The sequence below is a fragment of the Bos indicus x Bos taurus genome, chromosome 21 (assembly GCF_003369695.1).
Source record: "Bos indicus x Bos taurus breed Angus x Brahman F1 hybrid chromosome 21, Bos_hybrid_MaternalHap_v2.0, whole genome shotgun sequence".
NCBI lineage: Eukaryota > Metazoa > Chordata > Mammalia > Artiodactyla > Bovidae > Bos > Bos indicus x Bos taurus.
In genome coordinates, this window is record NC_040096.1 from 24,957,493 (window position 1) to 24,978,152 (window position 20,660).

A 20,660-nucleotide genomic window follows, 5' to 3' on the forward strand; every position below is an offset into this window, starting at 1 on the left:
TGCTCCTGAATTAGTGATGAGCTGCTCACAGTCTGAGAACAAAAGACAGCCAGGTGGGAATTATACCTGCCCATCAGTTTGGAACTCAAACAGGTTCATTCTCTTTTAAACTAACTTCAGCAGCTTGCGAGTTTTTGAAAAGTTAGGCATGAAGTATGAAATGATGAAATGCCACCTCAGAATTTGACAGTTGTATTCTTTTATTATAAAATGAATGGCATGTTCAAAATAGGGTATTTTATACTGCTCCTTCTTTCCTAGAAGCAGTATGTAATTTAATTTACCTAGGGGACTTTAAATATTTAAATATTCAAACTATATGTGAATGTAAATGTTTAAAGTAACCAAGGGGGAAAGTTGTCCACTTTGAATCTTGTTCACTAGTGTTAACCTCTGTCAATAACTTCAAGGTCACAGGCAAGTCAACATCTGTAAAAGTTTTAGTGAAGGCACATTTGCCCGTGGTCATTTTCCATGGATCTTTATGAAGACTAACTGGACAGCAGCAAATCATTTTAAAACAGTATCCATAAAACAAGTTATTACTCTTTAGTTCTGATTTCATTTCTGGTCTGCTTTTGTCAGTGCTGTTTACCTCTCCACTGTCTCCTGCTTCCAGTAACCCATGTTTATTCCCAAGTTATGACAATTCTAACTACTACATTGTTCCTCTTACACAGCGCAGCTTCACTCTGTCCTCTGCCTGCCTGCCTTCTCTCAACCTCTCCAGTAAATAGACCCCTCTCATTACCTACACACATAGCCCTCCCAGGGACACTGAGCTGCTAACAGTCACCAAAGGCTTGAGTACCTGACTTAGATTTGGTTTTCTTTTTGTCTCACCTGCTACCTTCACCCTAGGTATCTTTAATATGCATATAGCAAAAACTCCCACCACATGTCTCCCCTTTACCACCAACTTCATGTCTGGCTGCACTTCCTGTGACAGAGAAGGCGGCAGTCTACACCCTTACTACTCCATGTGCAGCCTGCAGACCAGTAACATCAACATCATCTGGAGGCTTGTTAGAAATGCAGAATCCAGGCTCAAATCTAGACCTACCAAACCAGAATCTGCATGTTAACTAAACTCCCAAGTTATTCATCCACACATGACAGTTTGAGAAGCACTAAGCTCTACCTTTCTATCGTCAGAGTCCAGAATATCATGTCCTCCTACCTTCTCCAAGGTTACCGCCTCACCCCCATCGCTTGTCCCCCCTTCTCCTGTGCCTTTCCTTTCTTTCCCACTGCTCCTTACTCTCTGCCTCTAAATGGTATTAGGTCTCCCTTACCCTTATAGGAGCTTCCCTTGTGGGTCACGGAGAAGGCAATGGCGCCCCACTCCAGTACTCTTGCCTGCAAAATCCCATGGACGGAGGAGCCTGGTAGGCTGCAGTCCATGGGGTCGCACAGAGTCGGACACGACTGAGCAACTTCACTTTCACTTTTCACTTTCATGCATTGGAGAAGGAAATGGCAACCCACTCCAGTGTTCTTGCCTGGAGAATCCCAGGGACGGGGGAGCCTGGTGGGCTGCTGTCTATGGGGTCTCACAGATTCGGACACAACTGAAGCGACTTAGCAGCTTGTGGGTCAGCTGGTAAAGAATCCACCTGCAATGCAGGAGACATGGGTTCAATCACTGGGTTGGGAAGATCCCCTGGAAAAGGGAAAGGCTACCCACTCCAATATTCTGGCCTAGAGAATTCTAGATCGCAAAGGGTCAAATAGGACTGAGCGACTTTCACTTTCACTTTACCATTATAGATACTTCCCTTCTACTATATGTCCTACTCTTTCCACCTTTCTCTTCATCTCTAATTTCTTAAGTTGTTTTTTCCTCCCAGTGTCCATTGTCTCACCCACTCATGACTTAACCCCCAACACTCTTGTTTTTCCTTTGCTATTTCATTGAAACTGCTCTTGTAAAGGTCCCTAGTGATCCTCCCATTGCCAAACCCATTGTCTGCTTTAGTCTCAGTCTGCAGCATTTAGTACCATTGACCACTTTCTCCTTCTGACTGTGCCTCCAGTTCACTAGTCTCTTCTGCTTCTCCCAGTTTCTTCTCAGTCTCTTTCTAGAGCACTTTCCTCCAGGCTGTCTTGGCACCCTTCTAGTCTGAGTTTCTCCTCTGTCCATCTTAGGCACTCTCATGGCTTCAACTGTCATATATGACTGATGGCTTCCCATTCTATATCTCTTGCATTGTAGATTCATTTTTCTGTTAATGAAACCATCTCTACTTTAATATCTTGAAAGCCACTCAGAAGATAGTTGCCACCAGAAGTAGCAAGAGCAGCAGAGGTAGCGGCTGACACTGTGTACCTGTACTGTGCTCAGTGCTGTCCCTGCACTTAGTCCTCACGCAGATCCCAGGAGGCAGGTGCCAGGTGCTCTGCACTTTGTAGCTGAGTAAGCTGAAGCTGAAAGGATGGGCAGGGTCACACGGCTCATCAGGGCCTGTAGAAGCAAGGGCCTAAGATCTTTTTATTTCTACCCTGTGTCTAATAATATAATTTTATATACAAAAGGATATACATAATATCAAGTAGTAAGCAATACCAGAGACCCTACCACTCAACCCCAAAAGTAGAATATAACAATAACTTGTATCCATTTACAATGTTCTTTCCCAACCCATCTTCTTCCTACCCAGAGATAACCACTAGTGTTGTATTTACCATTTCCTTCCATTTTTAAAACTTAGCCCATATGTAACATACAGGTATATACTTAAACAATCATTAAATTTTGCTCCTTTTTGAGCTTTTTTAAAAATGATATACTCACTACTGTGCTTCCAAGATTCCTTCATGGGATTATGTGTAGTTTACTCATTTCTCATTACTTTATAATACTCAATTCTATGAGTACATCACAACTTCTTTATCCAGCCTTCTGTTGACAGGCATTTTGGTAATTTCCAGCTTTTTGCAGTTAGGAACTGTGTTGCTGTGAATATTTCCATATTGTCTCCTAGTGTACGCATGCAAGGGTTTCTTTAAGGGTATGTAAACTCAGACTGGACAGGCTGAGTCACAACTATTTTTATGGTGTTTATAAGATACTGCCAAATTACGTCCCTATAAGTTGTTGGACCAGCTTATATCCCACCATCCATGTATGAGTTCCCTGTGACTCACTTGTCATTGTCAGACTTTAAAATTCTTCCCAATATAGTGGGTGAAAATTCTAGTCTTAATTTGCGATTCTTTGGTCAGTAATAAAGTTGAGCCTCTTTTTACCTGTTTGACCACCTGTGCTTCCTCTTTTGTGCAGTGCTTGATTTGCGAATTTTGCCCATTTTCTTATTGAATTTATTTTCCTACTGATATGTAAAGGACTCCTTTACATATTCTGGATTCTAACAAACATGGGTGGTCATGTGCATTACAGACATCTTCTCCAAGTTTGTGGCTTTTCTGTTCAATTTCTTAATGATACCTGTTAGTGAATAAACATTCTTCATTTTATTGTAGTCAGATGCATCAAAATTTTCTTGTTATGGTTATCATTTTTCTGTATTGTTTGAGAAATCCATTCCTATCCCAAAGTCAGAAAGATATTCTCCTGTATTTCATTTTAAAATTGTAAACTTTAGTTTTTAACATTTTAGTGTTTAATCCATCTAGAATTGATCTTTGTGTAGGGTACGAGATAGGATCCCACTGCATTTTCCCCACAGCATAACCATTTAACCAGCACCATGTATTAAACAGTCTCTCTATTCGTCTCTGAAATGCAGTGTCATCTGTTATGTAGCCATGGGTCTCTCTGGGTTCTCTATTCTGTTCCTTTGGTCAGTACTACAGTTTCTTAATTACAGTAGCTTTATAATGTGTCCTGATATCTTATAGGGCAAGTAGCCTAATTTGGGGGGTTTTCTAGGTGGTACAGTAGTAAAGAATCTGCCTGTCAATGCAGAAGACACAAGAGACAGGTTCAATTCCTGGGTCGAAAGATCCCCTGGAGAAGGAAATGGCTACCCACTCCAGTATTCTTGCCTGGGAAATCCCATGGACAGAGGAGCCTGGTGGGCTACACTCCATGTTGCAAAAAGTTGGACATGACTGAGCATACACACAGGCAGCCTAATTTTTTTTCCTCAGATATTTTTTAGACACAGTCTAGGATAGAAGGTCAAGAGGGGCTTTTTTTCTTGATGGGAGAATGTGCAGCACATAGGCTGATAAGACGGAGAAGGCAATGGCACCCCACTCCAGTACTCTTGCCTGGAAAATCCCATGGACGGAGGAGCCTGGTAGGCTGCAGCCCGTGGGGTCGAGAAGAGTCGGACATGACTGAGCGACTTCATTTTCACTTGCATGCATTGGAAAAGGAAATGGCAACCCACTCCAGTGTTCTTGCCTGGAGGATCCCAGGGACGGGGGAGCCTGGTGGGCTGCCATCTATGGGGTCGCACAGACTGAAGCAACTTAGCAGCAGCAGCAGCAGCAGCAGACTGATAAGAATGATTCAAATGTGCAGTGATCACAAAATAATAATGTAGGAAAGAATTGCCAAAGTAGGGCTCTTCAGAAGGCAAACAGGCATAAAATCCACTGCACATCTGGAGGGGTGCCTTAGTTCATGCACTGAAACACGAGGAACTTACCTGCCTCTGCGCTCAACACTCTGTTTTCCTCCTGTTGGGTGCGGGGGCAGGTAAGTGGGTACCTGCAGTGAGAGCTTATAAAAGTTCTCATCTGATTGCTTCTGTCTCCTTAGGAAGGAAGGTCAACAATTGAGAGTAAGAGCAGGAAGAAGTGTTGAAATTTCGAGAGGAGGAAAAGGGATAAAATAGTTAGAATACAAAAGTGACTGGACTTTGGAACAGCAGGAAGGGCCCACTCGAGGTTAGTGGTCATTAATTTAAGAACATTCAGATGGCTGTGTGTTTTTCTCCAGGCGTATTCAATTGTGCGATCACAGAAAAGTAGAGAACCGAGCTTATCCAGAATTGGAGTTTGCCCAGAGAGCAAAGTAAAGGAAGTTTGAGGCAAGGGAGTTGAGGGCGTATGTGAGGAAGAGATTAATTATAATGATGGACACATGGAATCCAAAACATGTTCAGAGGGAAACACGGATGTGAGGAAGGGACAGGATCAACAGATTTTGAGTATCAAAGAGTTCTTGGAGTTGGAGTACTAGGTAAAGGGAAGGGACTAGAAAGACAAGTAGAAATGAAATAGTCAGATGTCTAGATGGAATTATGGAAGCAGGCAACAGGGCAGGTGCTCTTGGTGTCTTCAATAAGACAGGTTTTCATTGTGTGAGCTCTGTTCACATCGCAGAACATCGCAGTACCCTTGGCCCCTGCTCATTAAATGCCATTGAAAACTCCAACCTACAATGTTCCCATGAAAGTGAAAAGTGAAAGTGAAGTCACTCAGTCGTGTCCAACTCTTTGCAACCCTGTGGACTGTAGCCTGCCAGGCTCCTCTGTCCATGGAATTCTCCAGGCAAGAATACTGGAGTGGGTTTAAAAAAAAATACTGGAGTGGGTTGCCATTTCCTTCTCCAGGGGATCTTCCCAACCCAGGGATCGAACCCGGGTCTCCTGCATTGCAGGCAGATACTTTATCCTCTGAGCCATCAGAGAAGCATAATTTCCCCCAAAAAAACAGTGACCTAGTATTTGCAAATGCTCTCAGTGGTTGAAAATTGCTTGTTTAAGAAATAACCATGGAAATGAGCAGCTAAGGTAAGGTAGCAGACAATATTTTTAGGGAAGAGGAAGCCCAGGAACTAAGAGGTTAGAGTGTTGCAAAGACAATCTCTGTGCATGTTGACATCCAGCAGTTAGGATGCTGAATGACAGTGAGCCACAGCTGACATCTTCAAGGAGTCAGGGATAGTGATGGGGAGTCTTGGAGAAGACTGCAGTAGGGAAGGGCTGGCATCTTACAGCATTGAGACTAAAGTCCAGAAGGATTTTTTTCCTGGGGGGAAGCACAGAGGAAGAATAGCTAGAAATAATAGTAAGGTCAAGGTCACCTTCCCCACTTCCAGGGCCTGTAGTATGAGAGCTGTGGCAGAGGAGGTTACCACCTGGGGGTTGCAGAGAAAGCAGCAGCAGGATCTCCAGGGTGAAGCTAGATAGCAGTTAGAACAAATTGATGAATAAAGTATCTTGGGAATGAAGAAGGTTTGCTGATGGCTGACTAATTTCCAAGGGAAGCTAAAGGCAAAGGAGAAAAGGAAGGATATACCCATCTGAATGCAGAGTTCCAAAGAATAGCAAGGAGAGAAAAGAAATCCTTCCTCAGTAATCAATGCAAAGAAATAGAGGAAAACAATAGAATGGAAAAGACTAGAGATCTCTTCAAGAAAATTAGAGATACCGAGGGAACATTTCATGCAAAGATGGACTCAATAGAGGACAGAAATGGTATGGAACTAACAGAAGCAGAACATATTAAGAAGAGATGGCAAGAATACACAAAAGAACTATACAAAAAAGATCTTCATGACCCAGATAACCACAACAGTATGTTCACTCACCTAGAGCCAGACATCCTGGAATTCGAAGTCAAGTGGGCCTTAGGAAGCATAATTACAAACAAAGCTAGTGGAGGTGATGGAATTCCAGTTGAGCTATTTCAAATCCAAAAAGATGATGCTGTGAAAGTGCTGCACTCAATATGTCAGCAAATCTGGAAAACTCAGCAGTGGCCACAGAACTGGAAACAGTCAATTTTCATTCCAATCCCAAAAGAAGGCAATGCCAAAGAATGTTCAAACTACTGCACAATTGCACTCATCTCACACACTAGCAAAGTATTCAAAATTCTCCAAGCCAGGCTTCAACAGTACATAAACCGTGAGATTCCAGATGTTCAAGCTGGTTTTAGAAGAGGCAGAGGAACCAGAGATCAAATTGCCAACATTCGTTGGATCATCAAAAAAGCAAGAGAGTTCCAGAAAAGCATCTACTTCTGGTTTATTGACTGTGCCGAAGGCTTTGACTGTGTGGATCACAACAAAGTGTGGAAAATTCTTCAAGAGATGAGAATACTAGACGACCTTACTTGCCTCCTGAGAAATTATGCAGGTCCAGAAGCAACGGTTGGAACTGGAAATGGAAGAACAGACTGGTTCCAAATAGGGAAAGGAGTACGTAAAGGCTATATATTGTCACCCTGCTTATTTAATTTATATGCAGAGTACATCATGAAAAATGCTGGGCTGGATGAAGCACAAGCTGGAATCAAGATTGCTGGGAGAAATATCAATAACCTCAGATATGCAGATGACAGCACCCTTATGGCAGAAAGCGAAGAAGTAGTAAAGAGCCTCTTGATGAAAGTGAAAGAGGAGAGTGAAAAAGCTGGTTTAAAACTCAACATTCAGAAAACTAAGATCATGGCATCTGGTCCCATCACTTCATGGCAAATAGATGGGGAAACAGTGAGAGACTTTTATTTTTCTGGGCTCCAAAATCACTGCAGATGGTGACTGCAGCCATGAAATAAAAGACATTCCTTGGAAGAAAAGCTATGGCAAATCTAGACAGCATATTAAAAAGCAGAGACATTACTTTGCCAAAAATGATCCATCTCGTCAAAGCTAAGGTTTTTCTGGTAGTCATGTATGGATGTGTGAGTTGGGACTATAAAGAAAGCTGAGCGCTGAAGAATTGATGCTTTTGAACTGTGGTGTTGGAGAAGACTCTTGAGAGTTGCTTGGACTGCAAGGAGAGCAAACCAGTCAATCCTAAAGGAAATCAGTCCTGAATATTAACTAGAAGCACTGATGCTGAAGCTGAAACTCCAGTACTTTGGCCACCTGATGCAAAGAACTGAGTGGAAAGACCCTGATTCTGGGAAAGATTAAAGGCAGGAGAAGAAGGAGATGACAGAGGATAAGATGGTTGGATGGCATCACCAACTCAAAGGACATGAGTTTGAGCAAGCTCTGGGAGAGGGTGATGACAGGGAAGCCTGGCATGCTGCAGTCCATCAGCATAAAGAATCAGACACAACTGAGCAACTGAACTGAACTGACTGTAATATCCAAGGGACCCAGTGGAAGAGACTAAGGAATTGGGGAGCGGGGGGGAGGCTGGCATTTAAGAGATGAGGTTGTAAATGAACACAACAAAGTGTCAGGGATGAGAGTCCAGGATGTGATAGATGCTCTGGAGCCCATCTTGTGTCAGGAAGAAGGATTGATCGCTCGGGGCAGAGGGTGGTATTGGAGTGGGAGCCATTTCCTTCTCCGGGGGATCTTCCTGACCCAGGGATTGAACCTGAGTCTCCTTGAACCTGAGTCTCCTGCATTGCAAGCAGATTCTTTACTGTCTGAGCCAGAGGAGCCCCCAAAAGGATTATTGTCTCAGGGCATAGGGTGGGATGGAAGTTACATATATTGGTGAAGGAAGAAGAGGTTCTTACAAGGAGCCCATAGAATTCCAAGACTCCCTTTATGTCTGGGTGCTCTGCCTTCATCCTCACTCCTCTAGCAGAAGCACGAGCAGAAAGGGGCAGGCTGCAGAGCACGTAGAGCTCCCTTCTTAAGTCACCGAAGTGGAGGTGACTTTGTGGCCAGGACACCATGCGGATAATACACCTGCTGTGTTAATACCTCTTGTCGTGAACAAATAACTCTTAAGACTCAGTGGCTTAAAATAGCATTTTCTATGGGTCAGGAACCAAAATAGATGTAACTTGTTGATACCTCTATCTCCACATCTTTCCAAAGCTGCAATTAATGTATTAGCAGGAGCTCAAATCATTTTTGAGTTGAGGCTTGGCTTGGGGCTTGGTCCTTTTGGAAGGACCTTCCTTTCAGGAAGTTGTTGGCAGGATTTGGTCACTCATAGTTATTAGATCAAGGGCTTCAGTGCTTCACTGACTGTTGGCCAAAGGCCTCCCTTGGTTTCCTGCCACATGAGTCCATAAGGTGGCTTCAGCATGGCAGCTGGCTTCATTAGCAAGAGAGAGGGTGGAAGCAACATGGAAGTCAACCTTTTGTTCTCTGATCTCAGACACAATATCCCATCACTTTTGCCTCATTCAGTTCATTAGACAAATGTCACAAGATCTAGCCTACTCTAAAAGGTAGGGTGTTACACAAGGGTATGAATTTAAGGAGGCAGGTATCACTGAGATCCATGTCAGAAAGCTGCCCTACCCTGAACCAAACACTGACAACAAGGAGATAACTGGCTTAGACCAGTCAGGTTCTGCCCATCCCTGACACTGGAGTCAAGTCCCCAAATCACAAGGATGTCACATAGTTGTGGGGAGGAGCAAAGGACAGAATAAATGTGGGGCGGACAGCCGGAGGGTTCACTGTCGCCACTAACCAGTATTCATACATTTATTCTGGCTCGGGACCTGTTGTTCTTCCTACAATCTGGTGCTGCTGGTGCCCTCCACATCAGGCCCATCTCCTGATTTCTGCATAAAATGGCCTTATCACTCTCACCTTAGTTTATCTTTTTAGCCTCACTTTAGCCTCACTTTTCACCATTCACTCTCATTTATGCCAAGCCAGTGGTTTATCAAGGTTTTTGGTCTCAGGACCCCTTTACTACTCTTAGACAAAGAGTTTTAGTTATAGCTATTGATATTTACTTAATTAGAATTAAAAATAAAATTTTAAGGATATTTATTTACTTTAATAGTAAACCCATTACTTAACAAAATAACACATTTTTGTGAAAAATAAATATCTTCCCAAAAAAAAAAGTTCTTGAGAAAAATTATACACTTTTTTACATTAAAAAAAATGCATATCTTTAATGTCTGCTTTAATAGAAACTCTCAGGCCATATTGTCAAATCTGCTTCTGTATTCAGACTGTTGTGATATGTTATTTTGGTTGAAATATAAGAAGAAAATGTAGTCTTCCATAGACATGTAGTTGAAGATGGAGATAGGAATATTTTAATAGTCTATTCAGGTCATTGTGTGTATTCTTTGATATTACACCAATTCTGTAAGTGGTCATTTCTTGGAGGTTAGTTGCAGTGTCGAATCTGAACCTCTTATATTCTGTATGGTTAAAATCCATTGGACCATCTGGCACTATGAATCTCTTTTCACATTTGGAAAATATTTGTTCCCTGAGTTACTTAAGTTTTCCAAATATTTCACTATGAAATCTTTTTAATCACATTTTAAATATCACTATCTTGTCCCCTAAAAAAAAAAAAAAACTTTACATTTTGGGAAGCTTTTTTAGAGAGGATTTAAGTTTTCTAGAATCCTAATCTTCACTCAAAAGCCCAAATTTTATCATTGGCAATGAATACTATCAGTCATTTTCCATGAAGTAATAGGCTCGTTTCATTTATTTTTGACAAAATGCCAAATACCCAAGTCTGAGTAACCATAGTTTATCTGCCATACTTCCAAGAAAAATTGGTGCTCCATAAAAAGACCCTATGACTTCTCCAGCCTGTAACTTCTGCTTACTGTGTTCGGGTATCCTTCAGCCTGTTAGTGTACCTCACATTGAAATGCCTCAAGAGAGAATCCAGTGGATTAGCCAGCCATTGTGCAGTATGAAACTGGTGTGGCGCTGAGCATGGCAGCCAGTGCATAAAGGCACAAGTTCTAGCTGTTTATGTGGAGTAGATCTGCAGAACACTGTTCAGAATATCCACCAGTGTGAATGAGCAGGGTATTTTTTTCATATGCAGATAGAGTGATTATGGTATGAGAAGTTAAAAATTAATTTGTAATTTGACTCTATTAATATAAGCACCCATTTAATAGTACTTCCACCCAAAAAGCATGTCCTTAAAGTTATAGTCACATTCTGCTACCACTCTCACTTTGCTGGGGGCACTAATACTACTCTGAGACTACCATCAGACCATGTGTTTTAAAAATATTCTTCAACATGGACTGAGTAGTTGTTACTATGAGTTTTCTACTGATGTAAACATAGAATGTATTGCCTTTCACATTAATATTAATAAAAAGACATTGTTAAAGAAGTTTCTTTGGTTGATTAACAATTTCTCGTTGTTTTAATGGGTGTTTTCCTCCTTCACAAGGGAGGAAAATCCTCTAAAGCCTGTGAGTATGATCTTATTTCTAGCGCTTTTCTTTGTTAATAAATAACGAGGAGTCACCAGGCACTGTATCTTGCAAGTTCATAGATTTTAAATGTAATGTGTTTTTTTTTTTTTAAGATTGGCTTTCTCATTTTGGTAAGAACAAAGAAGACTAAGAAATGTATTTCTGCTATCTTGAGGGGATAGTAGGTTTAGAAACTTTCCTCTTTGAAGGTTCTGGAATTAGCTGTATATTATATATGGTGCAGGGTAGAGTTCAGCTACATAAGTGAAAACCATACCCATGAATGATGACATGCATCCTACAAACAAGTTCATTCACTTAGTGAAGTGTAGAGCTGAAGGAGGCTGTTTTCAGAAAAAGTATTGGGGGCCTGAATTCCCTCTTTAATTTATACCACAAGAGCAGTACTAAGGGGGTTAATGTATTTGGGTTAATGATGAAGAAAACAAAAATAGCATCCCGGTGGGGAAATGTAACCTGACACAATTAAAAGTGGGACCCAAACTAAAACGCAATCCTTTTAGGAAATGGAAGTATTTTATCTTTGTCAAATGGAAGCAATCTAAACTTTACAAAAATCTAGGCTTCCTTTCTCTTTGTATATCTTGACTTAATATTATTAACTCTTGTATTTCATTGAGCCATACTGTCACAAGTAATTAAATTATAAATATTATACAGAATAATTTGCAATTCTGCAAATACTTTTAAAATTTTAAGAAATTTACCTTTCTTTGTGATACCAGAATCCTCACAAAGATGGATTATCTCCGTTTTCCCCTTAACTTTATGTATCCCAGCAATGCATTATCCTAGAGTTTTACAGAGTGCACGCTTCTTCACTGTGTCCTGCCAGACAATAGACAAAGTTTACACTAAAATGCCCTAGTTTTTCCTTTAGGTTTTTGCACTGATAGTATAAAGCAAACCCTCAGAGACTATTCTTGATAAGTATTGTTAATGCTGCAGTGCAGATTGGAATCTCAAAAAATCCAGGTATATAGTATAAAGATGTGGGTAGCTTATATTGTTAATATCCAAAATCATCTAAAGGCTTGTTTTCTTTGTGTTTTTTTCCAGACCTAACTACCATAATGAATGCTGCATACTAAGAAAACCACAAGAAGGTTATACGTTTGGTTGTCCAATATTCTTGGATTTGATATGAACCAACACATAGTCCTTGTTGTCATTGACAGAATCCCAGTTTGTATGTACATTATTCACATTCCTCTCTGATGTGTTTGGGGGAAAAAAAGACATTTTAGCCTTTTTTAAGGTTATTGACTTAATTTCATGTTATTTGGTTGCATGAAGTTGCCCTTAACCACTAAGGATTATCAAGATTTTTGCACAAGCTCATACAAGTCTAGGATCCTTTATCAAGGCAGTTATGTTCATCACTCTTCTGCCTTTTACTCCACCATCACCAAACACTCAGTTAAATATAAATTAGCATTTTTTTTAAAAGGACCACTCAACATAATGCTTAAGGGATTTCTTCTCTGTGACAGAACCCAGGAACCAATTCCTAGATACATAATGTTGGCATATTGAAGGTGAACTTAAAATTGTCCTTCAGTTTTGAGGCCATGTGTAAAGTTGAATCATATTGTAATATACCTTTTCCGTATTAGAAATAGCTAGTTGACAACTTATACTTCTCAAAACTCATGTTGTTACGTACACAAACTCAGTTTCTATATGTGAAGTTAAGTGAGTCTTTTGTGTTACTCCAAGATAAAGGCAATGATTTATTTTCTCCCAATGCCAATACAATTTGAGCTAATCACTCAAGCTGGATACTTTACATTTTAAAGCTGGACTCAGCAGTAGCCCTATGGGAAGTAAGACAAAGCATTGACTTTTAAATATAGACTTTTAAACGATCTGTTGTTTTCTTTTGGAACTAGAATTAGAATAGTTAATACTCATCCACAAACCATTATTATGTGTACATTATTGTTGCAATTGTGATAATAGAAAATTTTATTTATTTTTATGCCAACTTATATTGTGAGAACACATTTAGTCAGTTTGGGTTTTATCAATCCTGTTATGCTTGTCCTTGGAACATCTTTCGCGTATTCGAGGTTTGTAGTTGAAAAGTTTACTGTAAAAAAAAAATCAAAAACAAAAAAATGTATTGTTTTTACAGAATAAATTTATTGGAATGTGTACTGGGAGTAAGAGTTGAGGTTGTAAACAACTAAGTTAGTGTAATTTGGCTTCATATATGTAATGTGAGGTATTAATGTAATTCATATATTAAAGCAAAAATTGTTAACAGCAAGCTGATAAGAGAATCAAGTGCAGGTGAGGCTTTTTCTTTTCTTTTTTTAAACACTCTGGGTTTTAGGACTTGTGTTTTGTTTTGTTTTTTTTTTTAAACACTGGGGGGTAGGGAGAGGAACTGGCTATATGACTGCTTGCATATCTGTGTTACTTACCAGTTCAGTGGACCCCTAAATTCACACTGGACATTATCCATGCACTGATCTGGACACCATTTTCTTTTAGGTTTTCTTATTTTGGTGACGAGCTAGTAAATAGCATGAAGGAAAAAATGTGAGTAGCTCTGAAAGCGTAGGGCCATTAGTGATGATGCTGGTGATGATGGGAGTGGTGATGATGGCACCTGAGGGCATAAGAGTACAGATCCACTTACCACTCCTGGGCACTGAGGAGGCGGCTATGTTTTGGGTTTGTTTCTCTAATTTAGCAAATACTGATTTTCCTCTATTATACTCGACTCACGCTTCCACATGATGAACAGTTCATTTAAAAGACAGTAGGAATGCCAATCCAGTTCTTTGTCCTTACAAGGTACTTTTTAATTTTGAATATTTTAATTTAAAATCAAGGAAATTTAATTAATTCATCAAAAGTCCTCTTCATCGCTCACACTAAAACATAAGGAGAATGTAGATGACATTTCAAATTGGAACGTATAACTGACAGATTTTTAAAACAAAAAAGCTAAAGACCACAGAACTTTTTTGAAAAAGAAAATACACAAAATGTTTCAAATTTAATAAGATTTGTCTTCATAAAAGGCCAAAAATAATTTATTAAAAATATACACAGAAACACAATAGAAATATTTCCAGTCACCAGTAAAATAAAGGTAATAATAAAGTTATAGATCCCTTCTTAACTGTTTAGACGCAATAAAAAATTTCAGTGAAAGCAGTTTTTGAAACCCCAGTGAATAGTTCACTTTCCTTGGGAAAACACTTTTCAAACAACATTTTTAAATGTTCTGATAATTTGTCCTTTATATTGAGGTTGATCATAAAGCATATACATCTTATATGCAAAAATATTCCTCCAATCTGTATTTGCTAGTTTGAAATTTTTAATATGCATAGGCCATTTTCACTTTCGAATAGTTTCCTTTTCATGTTCATTATTATAGAAGCTAAATTGTAATTTTTCACACTTATACTTAATATATACAAACAGAATATTGAGATAGGTGGTTGTTTATTCACAAATACCCTGAAATGTATTTCTTTAAACAGACTTTCTGAATAACTTCAACTTTCCTTCAAAAAAAGATTTACCCACATAATTCCTACGATACAGAGTATAGAGCAAGAACTGATGTATTCGCAAATGTTCCTGTGCAAGAAGAGAGTGGAATGGGGCCAGATATGGGTACCAAGATAGCAAAAGTCAGTCATCTGGAGAGAAAGAACATAAAACAATGTTTTCATTCAACTTTTTCATCTGCCTTTGTTTTTATGAAGAATTCGGGTCTGTAGATACAGCGATAGGCCAGGAGCTGGGGAAGAACTCCATATGCTATGTTTAAGGCTAAAAAAATGATTTTCGCTTCTTCAGGGACTCTGTAGACATAAGCAGTTCTAGCATGAAGAGAAGCACCGATGTGAGAAAACTGAGCCTGTCATGTTAAAAAAAAAGGGGGGGGGGGGTGGTGAGGTAAGCATAAATTCTGTGTTCAAATGCATTCCTAATGGTCCATTCAGACCACGCTCCTGTGCCCTCAAAACCAGATTTTCAAACAATCCAGAATCCTCAATATCTCATTGAACTTGGGGTCAGTCTTGATATAACCATTCAAATAAAGTAAGCCTTCTTTAGCATGTCTTTATCAGGCTAACTGATTTTTAACTCATCTAGTAGTGCCCACCCGGCCCAACCCCATACCCAACAGTAGTGGCTCAATTTACAAAAGAAAAATCTGAATAAAATCTGCCTTGTTCTGATTTGCATTCTGGAGATATCCTATATAGGAACTCAGCTGCGGCTCACACAATGTGTTCTAGTAAAAATGAAGCAAGTACAGAGATTAGACAGCTGAAATATTTTTAGCATAGCTATTTAAAGAGAAGCTCTGAAAACCTCAGCTTCATTTATATCAATTCTTTCACCTACTCCTTGGAGCAAGAGCTCAAAGCCCTTCATTATGCATTTTGCTTGTTTTTTTACTTGTATATTTGTTTTTCATGCAACTTAAAAAATACTAAGGGTTGTTTTGTAAGATAAAGTGGGGGTATGGATTTGTTCGCTGTTTTATAAAATGGCAAATGTACACACAGGCAACTTTTTCACATCAAATTATTGAGACGTCCAGCTTGTCGGCATAAGCTGAATTTACAAAACAGAAAGGCAAGCACTTCCCACTTGTATTTAGATACCTGCTCAGAACATACATTCCAGAACGTGCCAGTTGGCCTTTTTTAATACTTTTCATAAGCACAGGTGAAAATTGTATTAGAAAAAGGCTTCTGTGAAAGTATTTCCTCAGGATCCTTGTATCATTACAAAATGCAGCCCTGGAGTCTATTTCATATCATAACTGAAACTCAAGATATACATGAATAAAGGATTGGGAATTTGAATGTAGTGAGTGGTGACTTATTAGTTTATCAGGATCAGAGCAAAGAGACAAAAGATGACAGAAATCATGAGGATGAAAATGAAATAACTTGCTTTAAACACGTATAAGTTATCTTACATTTCCTCCATATAAAATCAGTTTATCCTGCCAAGTGGTTAACAGAACAAAAATGTTACTTCGCACTTGACTTTATGACAAGAAAAGGACAAGTTTTTATAAAGCAGTATGTATACGGATGGTATCAGCAACGGGCATTTTAACAGGTTACATTTTTACAAAATTCCTGATACATCCTGGGGGTGTCTGGTAGTCTTGTTCTTCTCTGGAGATAGGCATTAAATTAGCGTGAGTGGTGTGTTGCCAAGGACAAAGGGCAGTGCCAAGGCAGGAATCATCTGCCCGGTGATCTGGGAGCCACTGAGAGGGCTTTATCCTCAAACACACCACCCCCAGGGCCAATGCCCAAACACAACCCACCGAATGCTTACGAAAGAGTTAAGGGCCTTTGAGAGGCTGCCCTGAGGACCTGCTCTTGTGGACATTCTAAGAACCCCCAACAGGATCTTGGCCCCCCCGTCACTATTTTTTTTCCCCAGGGCCAATTTTGAATAAAAATATTTTTCTGAATATATAACCAGACTTTTCTTCTGGACTAGGTTCCAGATTTGACCCCTGATTTTCAGAAATGTGCATTTGGTATCTATCTTTTCAGACTTACATATGTCTCAGAAATAAAATTTGGGGAAATGCAAACCACAGTTTAAGAGAATAATATGAATAGTCATGCCTACTTGAATAGGGAACCTGCTTAAAAAGTCTAATATCATAGGCTCTTTTCCTGCACTGACCAGTGCAGTTAATACCTCATTTTCACAAACAGCAAACTCATGGGAACATTAAAAAATGATCATGTCCTTTAGACTGTAAGCCCATCGGGCAGGTACTGTGTCTGAATTTTTGTGTGGCACCTCTCACATTGTTAGAGCTCAATAAATGTTGAATAGTAATGGTCTTGTGACTGTCAAAATACAAAAAGCTTCTATAAGGCATTACTCTATTTTTATACATATTTTAGTAAGCCTTTTGCTTCAGAATCATTGAATAAGGGGCAGAGGTGATGGAACCCAGGTCTCCTGTAGGCAGATCCTTTACCATCTAAGCCACCAGGAAAGCCCAAGATGATTGCATTTCTAGTTAAAAGAGGTATGTAATTGAGAGAGAAGGCCTGAGGCCGGTCTTCTGCAGTTTCTGGTACTGCTCATAGTTCTGACGGGGTATTTAGAGTGGCCTCACCTATACCTGAGTGAGCAACCCAACCACAGCTTCCTCCCAAAGTATATGGTGTCTGGTTTCCGGGATGCTGAAGTTTCAAAAGACCCTCAGTCTCACTTGAGAAGGGTTCCCTTCTAAGTACACAGCTGAGAAGGGGCTGCACTGAGCTTCCTGGTGATGTTCCCACCAGCACACAAGACCTCCTTAGAACAGGGCCTGGAGAGCTCAACCGAGCATCCTGCTAGCATCTGGTGACCCCAGTGACCTTATTGCTACTGAACTGACTCATGGCCAGGATCACAGGTACAAGTTACGGGTCCCAGAAATTCCTCCAGAATTCAGTGATGTGAGTTTGAGCACCTCATCATTTTCCCTAAACTTCATTCTAATCATTTTTTACCTTAAGAGATTATGATTTTTAAAGAATGAATGGTTGGGATGGAAAATGAGGCAATAAAGGCAAAAAAAAGGGGGGGGTGCTTAATTTTAATAGCTCTTGTTTTCTTACAGAGACAGCCTGGAAAGAATTTGAATAAAAATCCCAATCTTAGTTCCAGAAAAGAGAACTGAGTTTTGTGTGTCTGTGTAAATGTAGGCAAAAACCAATGTGAACGTGGGGACAACAGCCAGGCTATTTGGCTGATACGGTAGCTAATCGAGAACCATGTTACTGTTTCTTAGGGTTTTCTGAACACCATAGTCTTGGGGTCTTGGGTTAAGAACACTGAATCTGGAAACAGACTGAAAGCTTCAAATCCCAATTCCACCCAAAACCAACAGTGTGACCTTGTGTTAGGTATGTAACTACTTCTGGCTCCTTGCCTGAAAAGCAAGGTAATAATGGAGCCCGCCTCATAGGATTGTTATACAGGTTCAATGGCTTGATCTCTTGTCAGGTGCTTAGGACAGTGCCAAGCACATGGAGTTCTTCCACAGACAGACACAAAACCCAGCTGAAACGCTTGTTCATGAGCTGGCACCCTACTTGGTTGAAAACCCAGGCGCATTGTTTTTAGATTCCCTTGCTGGTCTTTTGACAATGCCAAGACTGTGTGTCTCCACCAAAGGATGAGAAGCTTATAAAGACAATAAACCCAAACTCTAGTTTTAAAACTAAATGAAGATGTTTAGAGGTGAATTAACATCAGAAGCTAATGATTAAAATGAGATTTGTAATTAGTATGCCAATTACTCATATTCTTTCTAAACCTTTAGTCTCAGATGTTTCTTAAAGGTTTCCATAAAGAAAAAAAACTTCACGAATTTGCCTCCCAGTCTAGTCGACTCTGGACAACCAAGTTACCCACAGATAAGCCTCCAGACCCTTTTGTGAGACAGTACGTGGCACCTGAATAGATGGGGGGCGAGGGAGTCTGAACCCAGTGGGAAGGGTCATGCATTGCCTCTATGGCTGCGGCCTGCTTGCTGAATGGCACGGCAGGCTCCCAGCCACACCCACTGTGAATATGTCCCACAGCTGCTTCCAGTTTCTCTGATGTTTATGTAACTATACACAACATACAGAGCTACAGATCACATATCTTCTGAGAAACACAAGGCACTTCTCGAAACTTTCACTGGGGATCTTCTAACAACAGCATTAATGAATGCAACAGAGAGGCCCACAGCTTTTGATGTGCTAGGCACTGCTCTACACCCTCTGCAGAGATTACTTCATGTAAGTAATCCTTGCAGCAACTCCATGAGGAAGGTACTATTACTTAACAGAAGAGGAAACAAAGAGGTTAAGTAACCAAGGTCACTGAACTAATCTGACAGACCGAGAGCTGAACCAGTCTGCTTCCAGAGCTCACGTTCTTAACCATATTAACTACATCTTTTCAGTGATATTTTAGAAGAAAAAAATTCTTCCACTGATAGAGATTGCTAATGAGTAGATCTAAGCAGCCTGTAATAAAGTTCATTGGGTTTCCAAAATATCTTAAAGGAAAACCCAAGCGAACTTTTTGGCCAACTCAATACTTTTCATATTAGACTTGAAACTTTAATTTTACATGGAAAGAGACTTGGGTTATGAATAAGTCCCCAGTGGGATTCTTTGGTGCCAAATGTGTCCTGGTTTTACTGTATTTTACTTCAGCTCTTGATTTATCTGATTTCTGAAGGCAGCAGGCTTGGCAGATTCCTAAATGGTCTGAAACGAGGGCCTTCATAACTACTAGCCATGTCTTCTGTTGACTTGTACTGACCTAGAAGCTTTTCAAAGATTTTTTTCTTAAGTCACAGGTTCTTGGGAGTTCACTAGATCTTCCAGTAAAAGCAGATTTTTATAAACGCAGTGGGATCATGAATCCATAAAGCTTCTAAATCAGGAGTGGTAGTTTTTGCAAGCTAGGGATGCCAGTCAAGCCTATGGAGAGTGCTTCTATGAAGAGTGCCAAATGCCCTCTCACAATGAGAATTCATTTCATAAACAAGTATTTGCCAAGCAGAAAACAAATCACACAATGGTAATTCAGCATTCTCGTTGTCTGCACTGTCTTGTTGCAGTGTGATTTCTAGGTCTTTCTTCCTGAGGCCAAATGCTCTGAATAGGTAGATGTTACAGCCCAGCTAGGAGCTACGGGTATGTCAGACACATGATTCTCAGGCTATCCCTGTTCTGCTGGTTGGGAGAAACATCCTTCTGACACCTACAGGATCCAGTCCACAGCCTCAGGCTACCTTTACAAATCCGTTGGTGAGGGATGAGCCCAAAGATTTCTGCAAGGCCTGGTGTATGGCTGAAACCACCACTGCCGCTGCCATTTGCTCTGTGCTCCACACTGCCTTTCCCAGGACTTCTGCTAGAGTTGGGCTTCCCTGGTGGCTCAGTCGGTAAAGAATATGCCTGCAGTGCAGGAGACCTGGGTTTGATCCCTGGGTCAGAAAGATCCCCTGGAGAAGAGAATGGCAACCCACTCCAGTATTCTTGCCTGGGAAATCCATGGACAGAGGAACCTGGTGGGCTATAGTCCATGGGCTCACAATGACTCGGACATGACTTAGTGACTAAACCACCACCACCACGTGCTAGGGTCCCAGGTGCATGTCTGCCAGTTCAGCCTAGCTAGCAGGTACAGTGTGGGGCTGGTCTTAACTGTTACAGATTGAAGCACCTGTTCACCCCAAGTTCTGTCCATCCTAAGCCTCCTGACTGCTGACCCCATGCATGACTAGGCCTTGGCCGAGGCTTCCTGCCTAGTTCTCTGGTAGTCTCCTGAGACCTCACCAGGTCCAGGACTTGGCCTCACTCCTACCAGCCTCCTGGCTGGTGACACTCAGTGTTCCTGCATCAGGGCCTGGTGTGGGGCAGACCAGGGGACACAGCATGCAGAGGAAGCCAGCCTGGGCAGGCAAAGCACACAGGCAGTGAGTAGATGCTACACCCTGAACAATCTAATCAAGGGACCAGTAAGAGCTGGGGGAGGCCCTCTGTGCCCTCTAACTGCTGCACGCTCCAGCATTTAAAGGCTTCGTC

At 40.7% G+C, this 20,660-nt stretch overlaps 2 protein-coding genes across 4 annotated transcripts in view; one reads left to right on the forward strand and one right to left on the reverse strand.

Annotated features, from left to right (window-relative positions):
- Positions 1-16,914, forward strand: part of HDGFL3 (HDGF like 3) — a 79,865-nt gene extending 62,951 nt beyond the window's left edge. The window contains exon 6 of the mRNA XM_027522000.1: positions 12,121-16,914. Within this exon, the coding sequence (XP_027377801.1) occupies positions 12,121-12,126 (6 nt within the window). The 3' untranslated portion in view covers positions 12,127-16,914. The remainder of the gene's footprint in view (positions 1-12,120) is intronic.
- TM6SF1 (transmembrane 6 superfamily member 1) overlaps positions 1-20,660 on the reverse strand; it is a 55,749-nt gene that overhangs the window by 11,766 nt on the left and 23,323 nt on the right. The window contains exons 10-11 of one of the 3 annotated variants that reach the window (XM_027521996.1): positions 13,491-14,947; positions 12,508-13,153 (exon numbers count right to left, since the gene is read on the reverse strand). The exons of 1 other annotated variant lie outside the window; for it this stretch is intronic. In XM_027521996.1, the coding sequence (XP_027377797.1) occupies positions 14,756-14,947 (192 nt within the window). In that variant the 3' untranslated portion in view covers positions 12,508-13,153; positions 13,491-14,755. Of the gene's footprint in view, positions 1-12,507; positions 13,154-13,490; positions 14,948-20,660 lie in introns of those variants that run through there. One more of the 3 variants, XM_027521998.1, reaches the window with a different exon arrangement.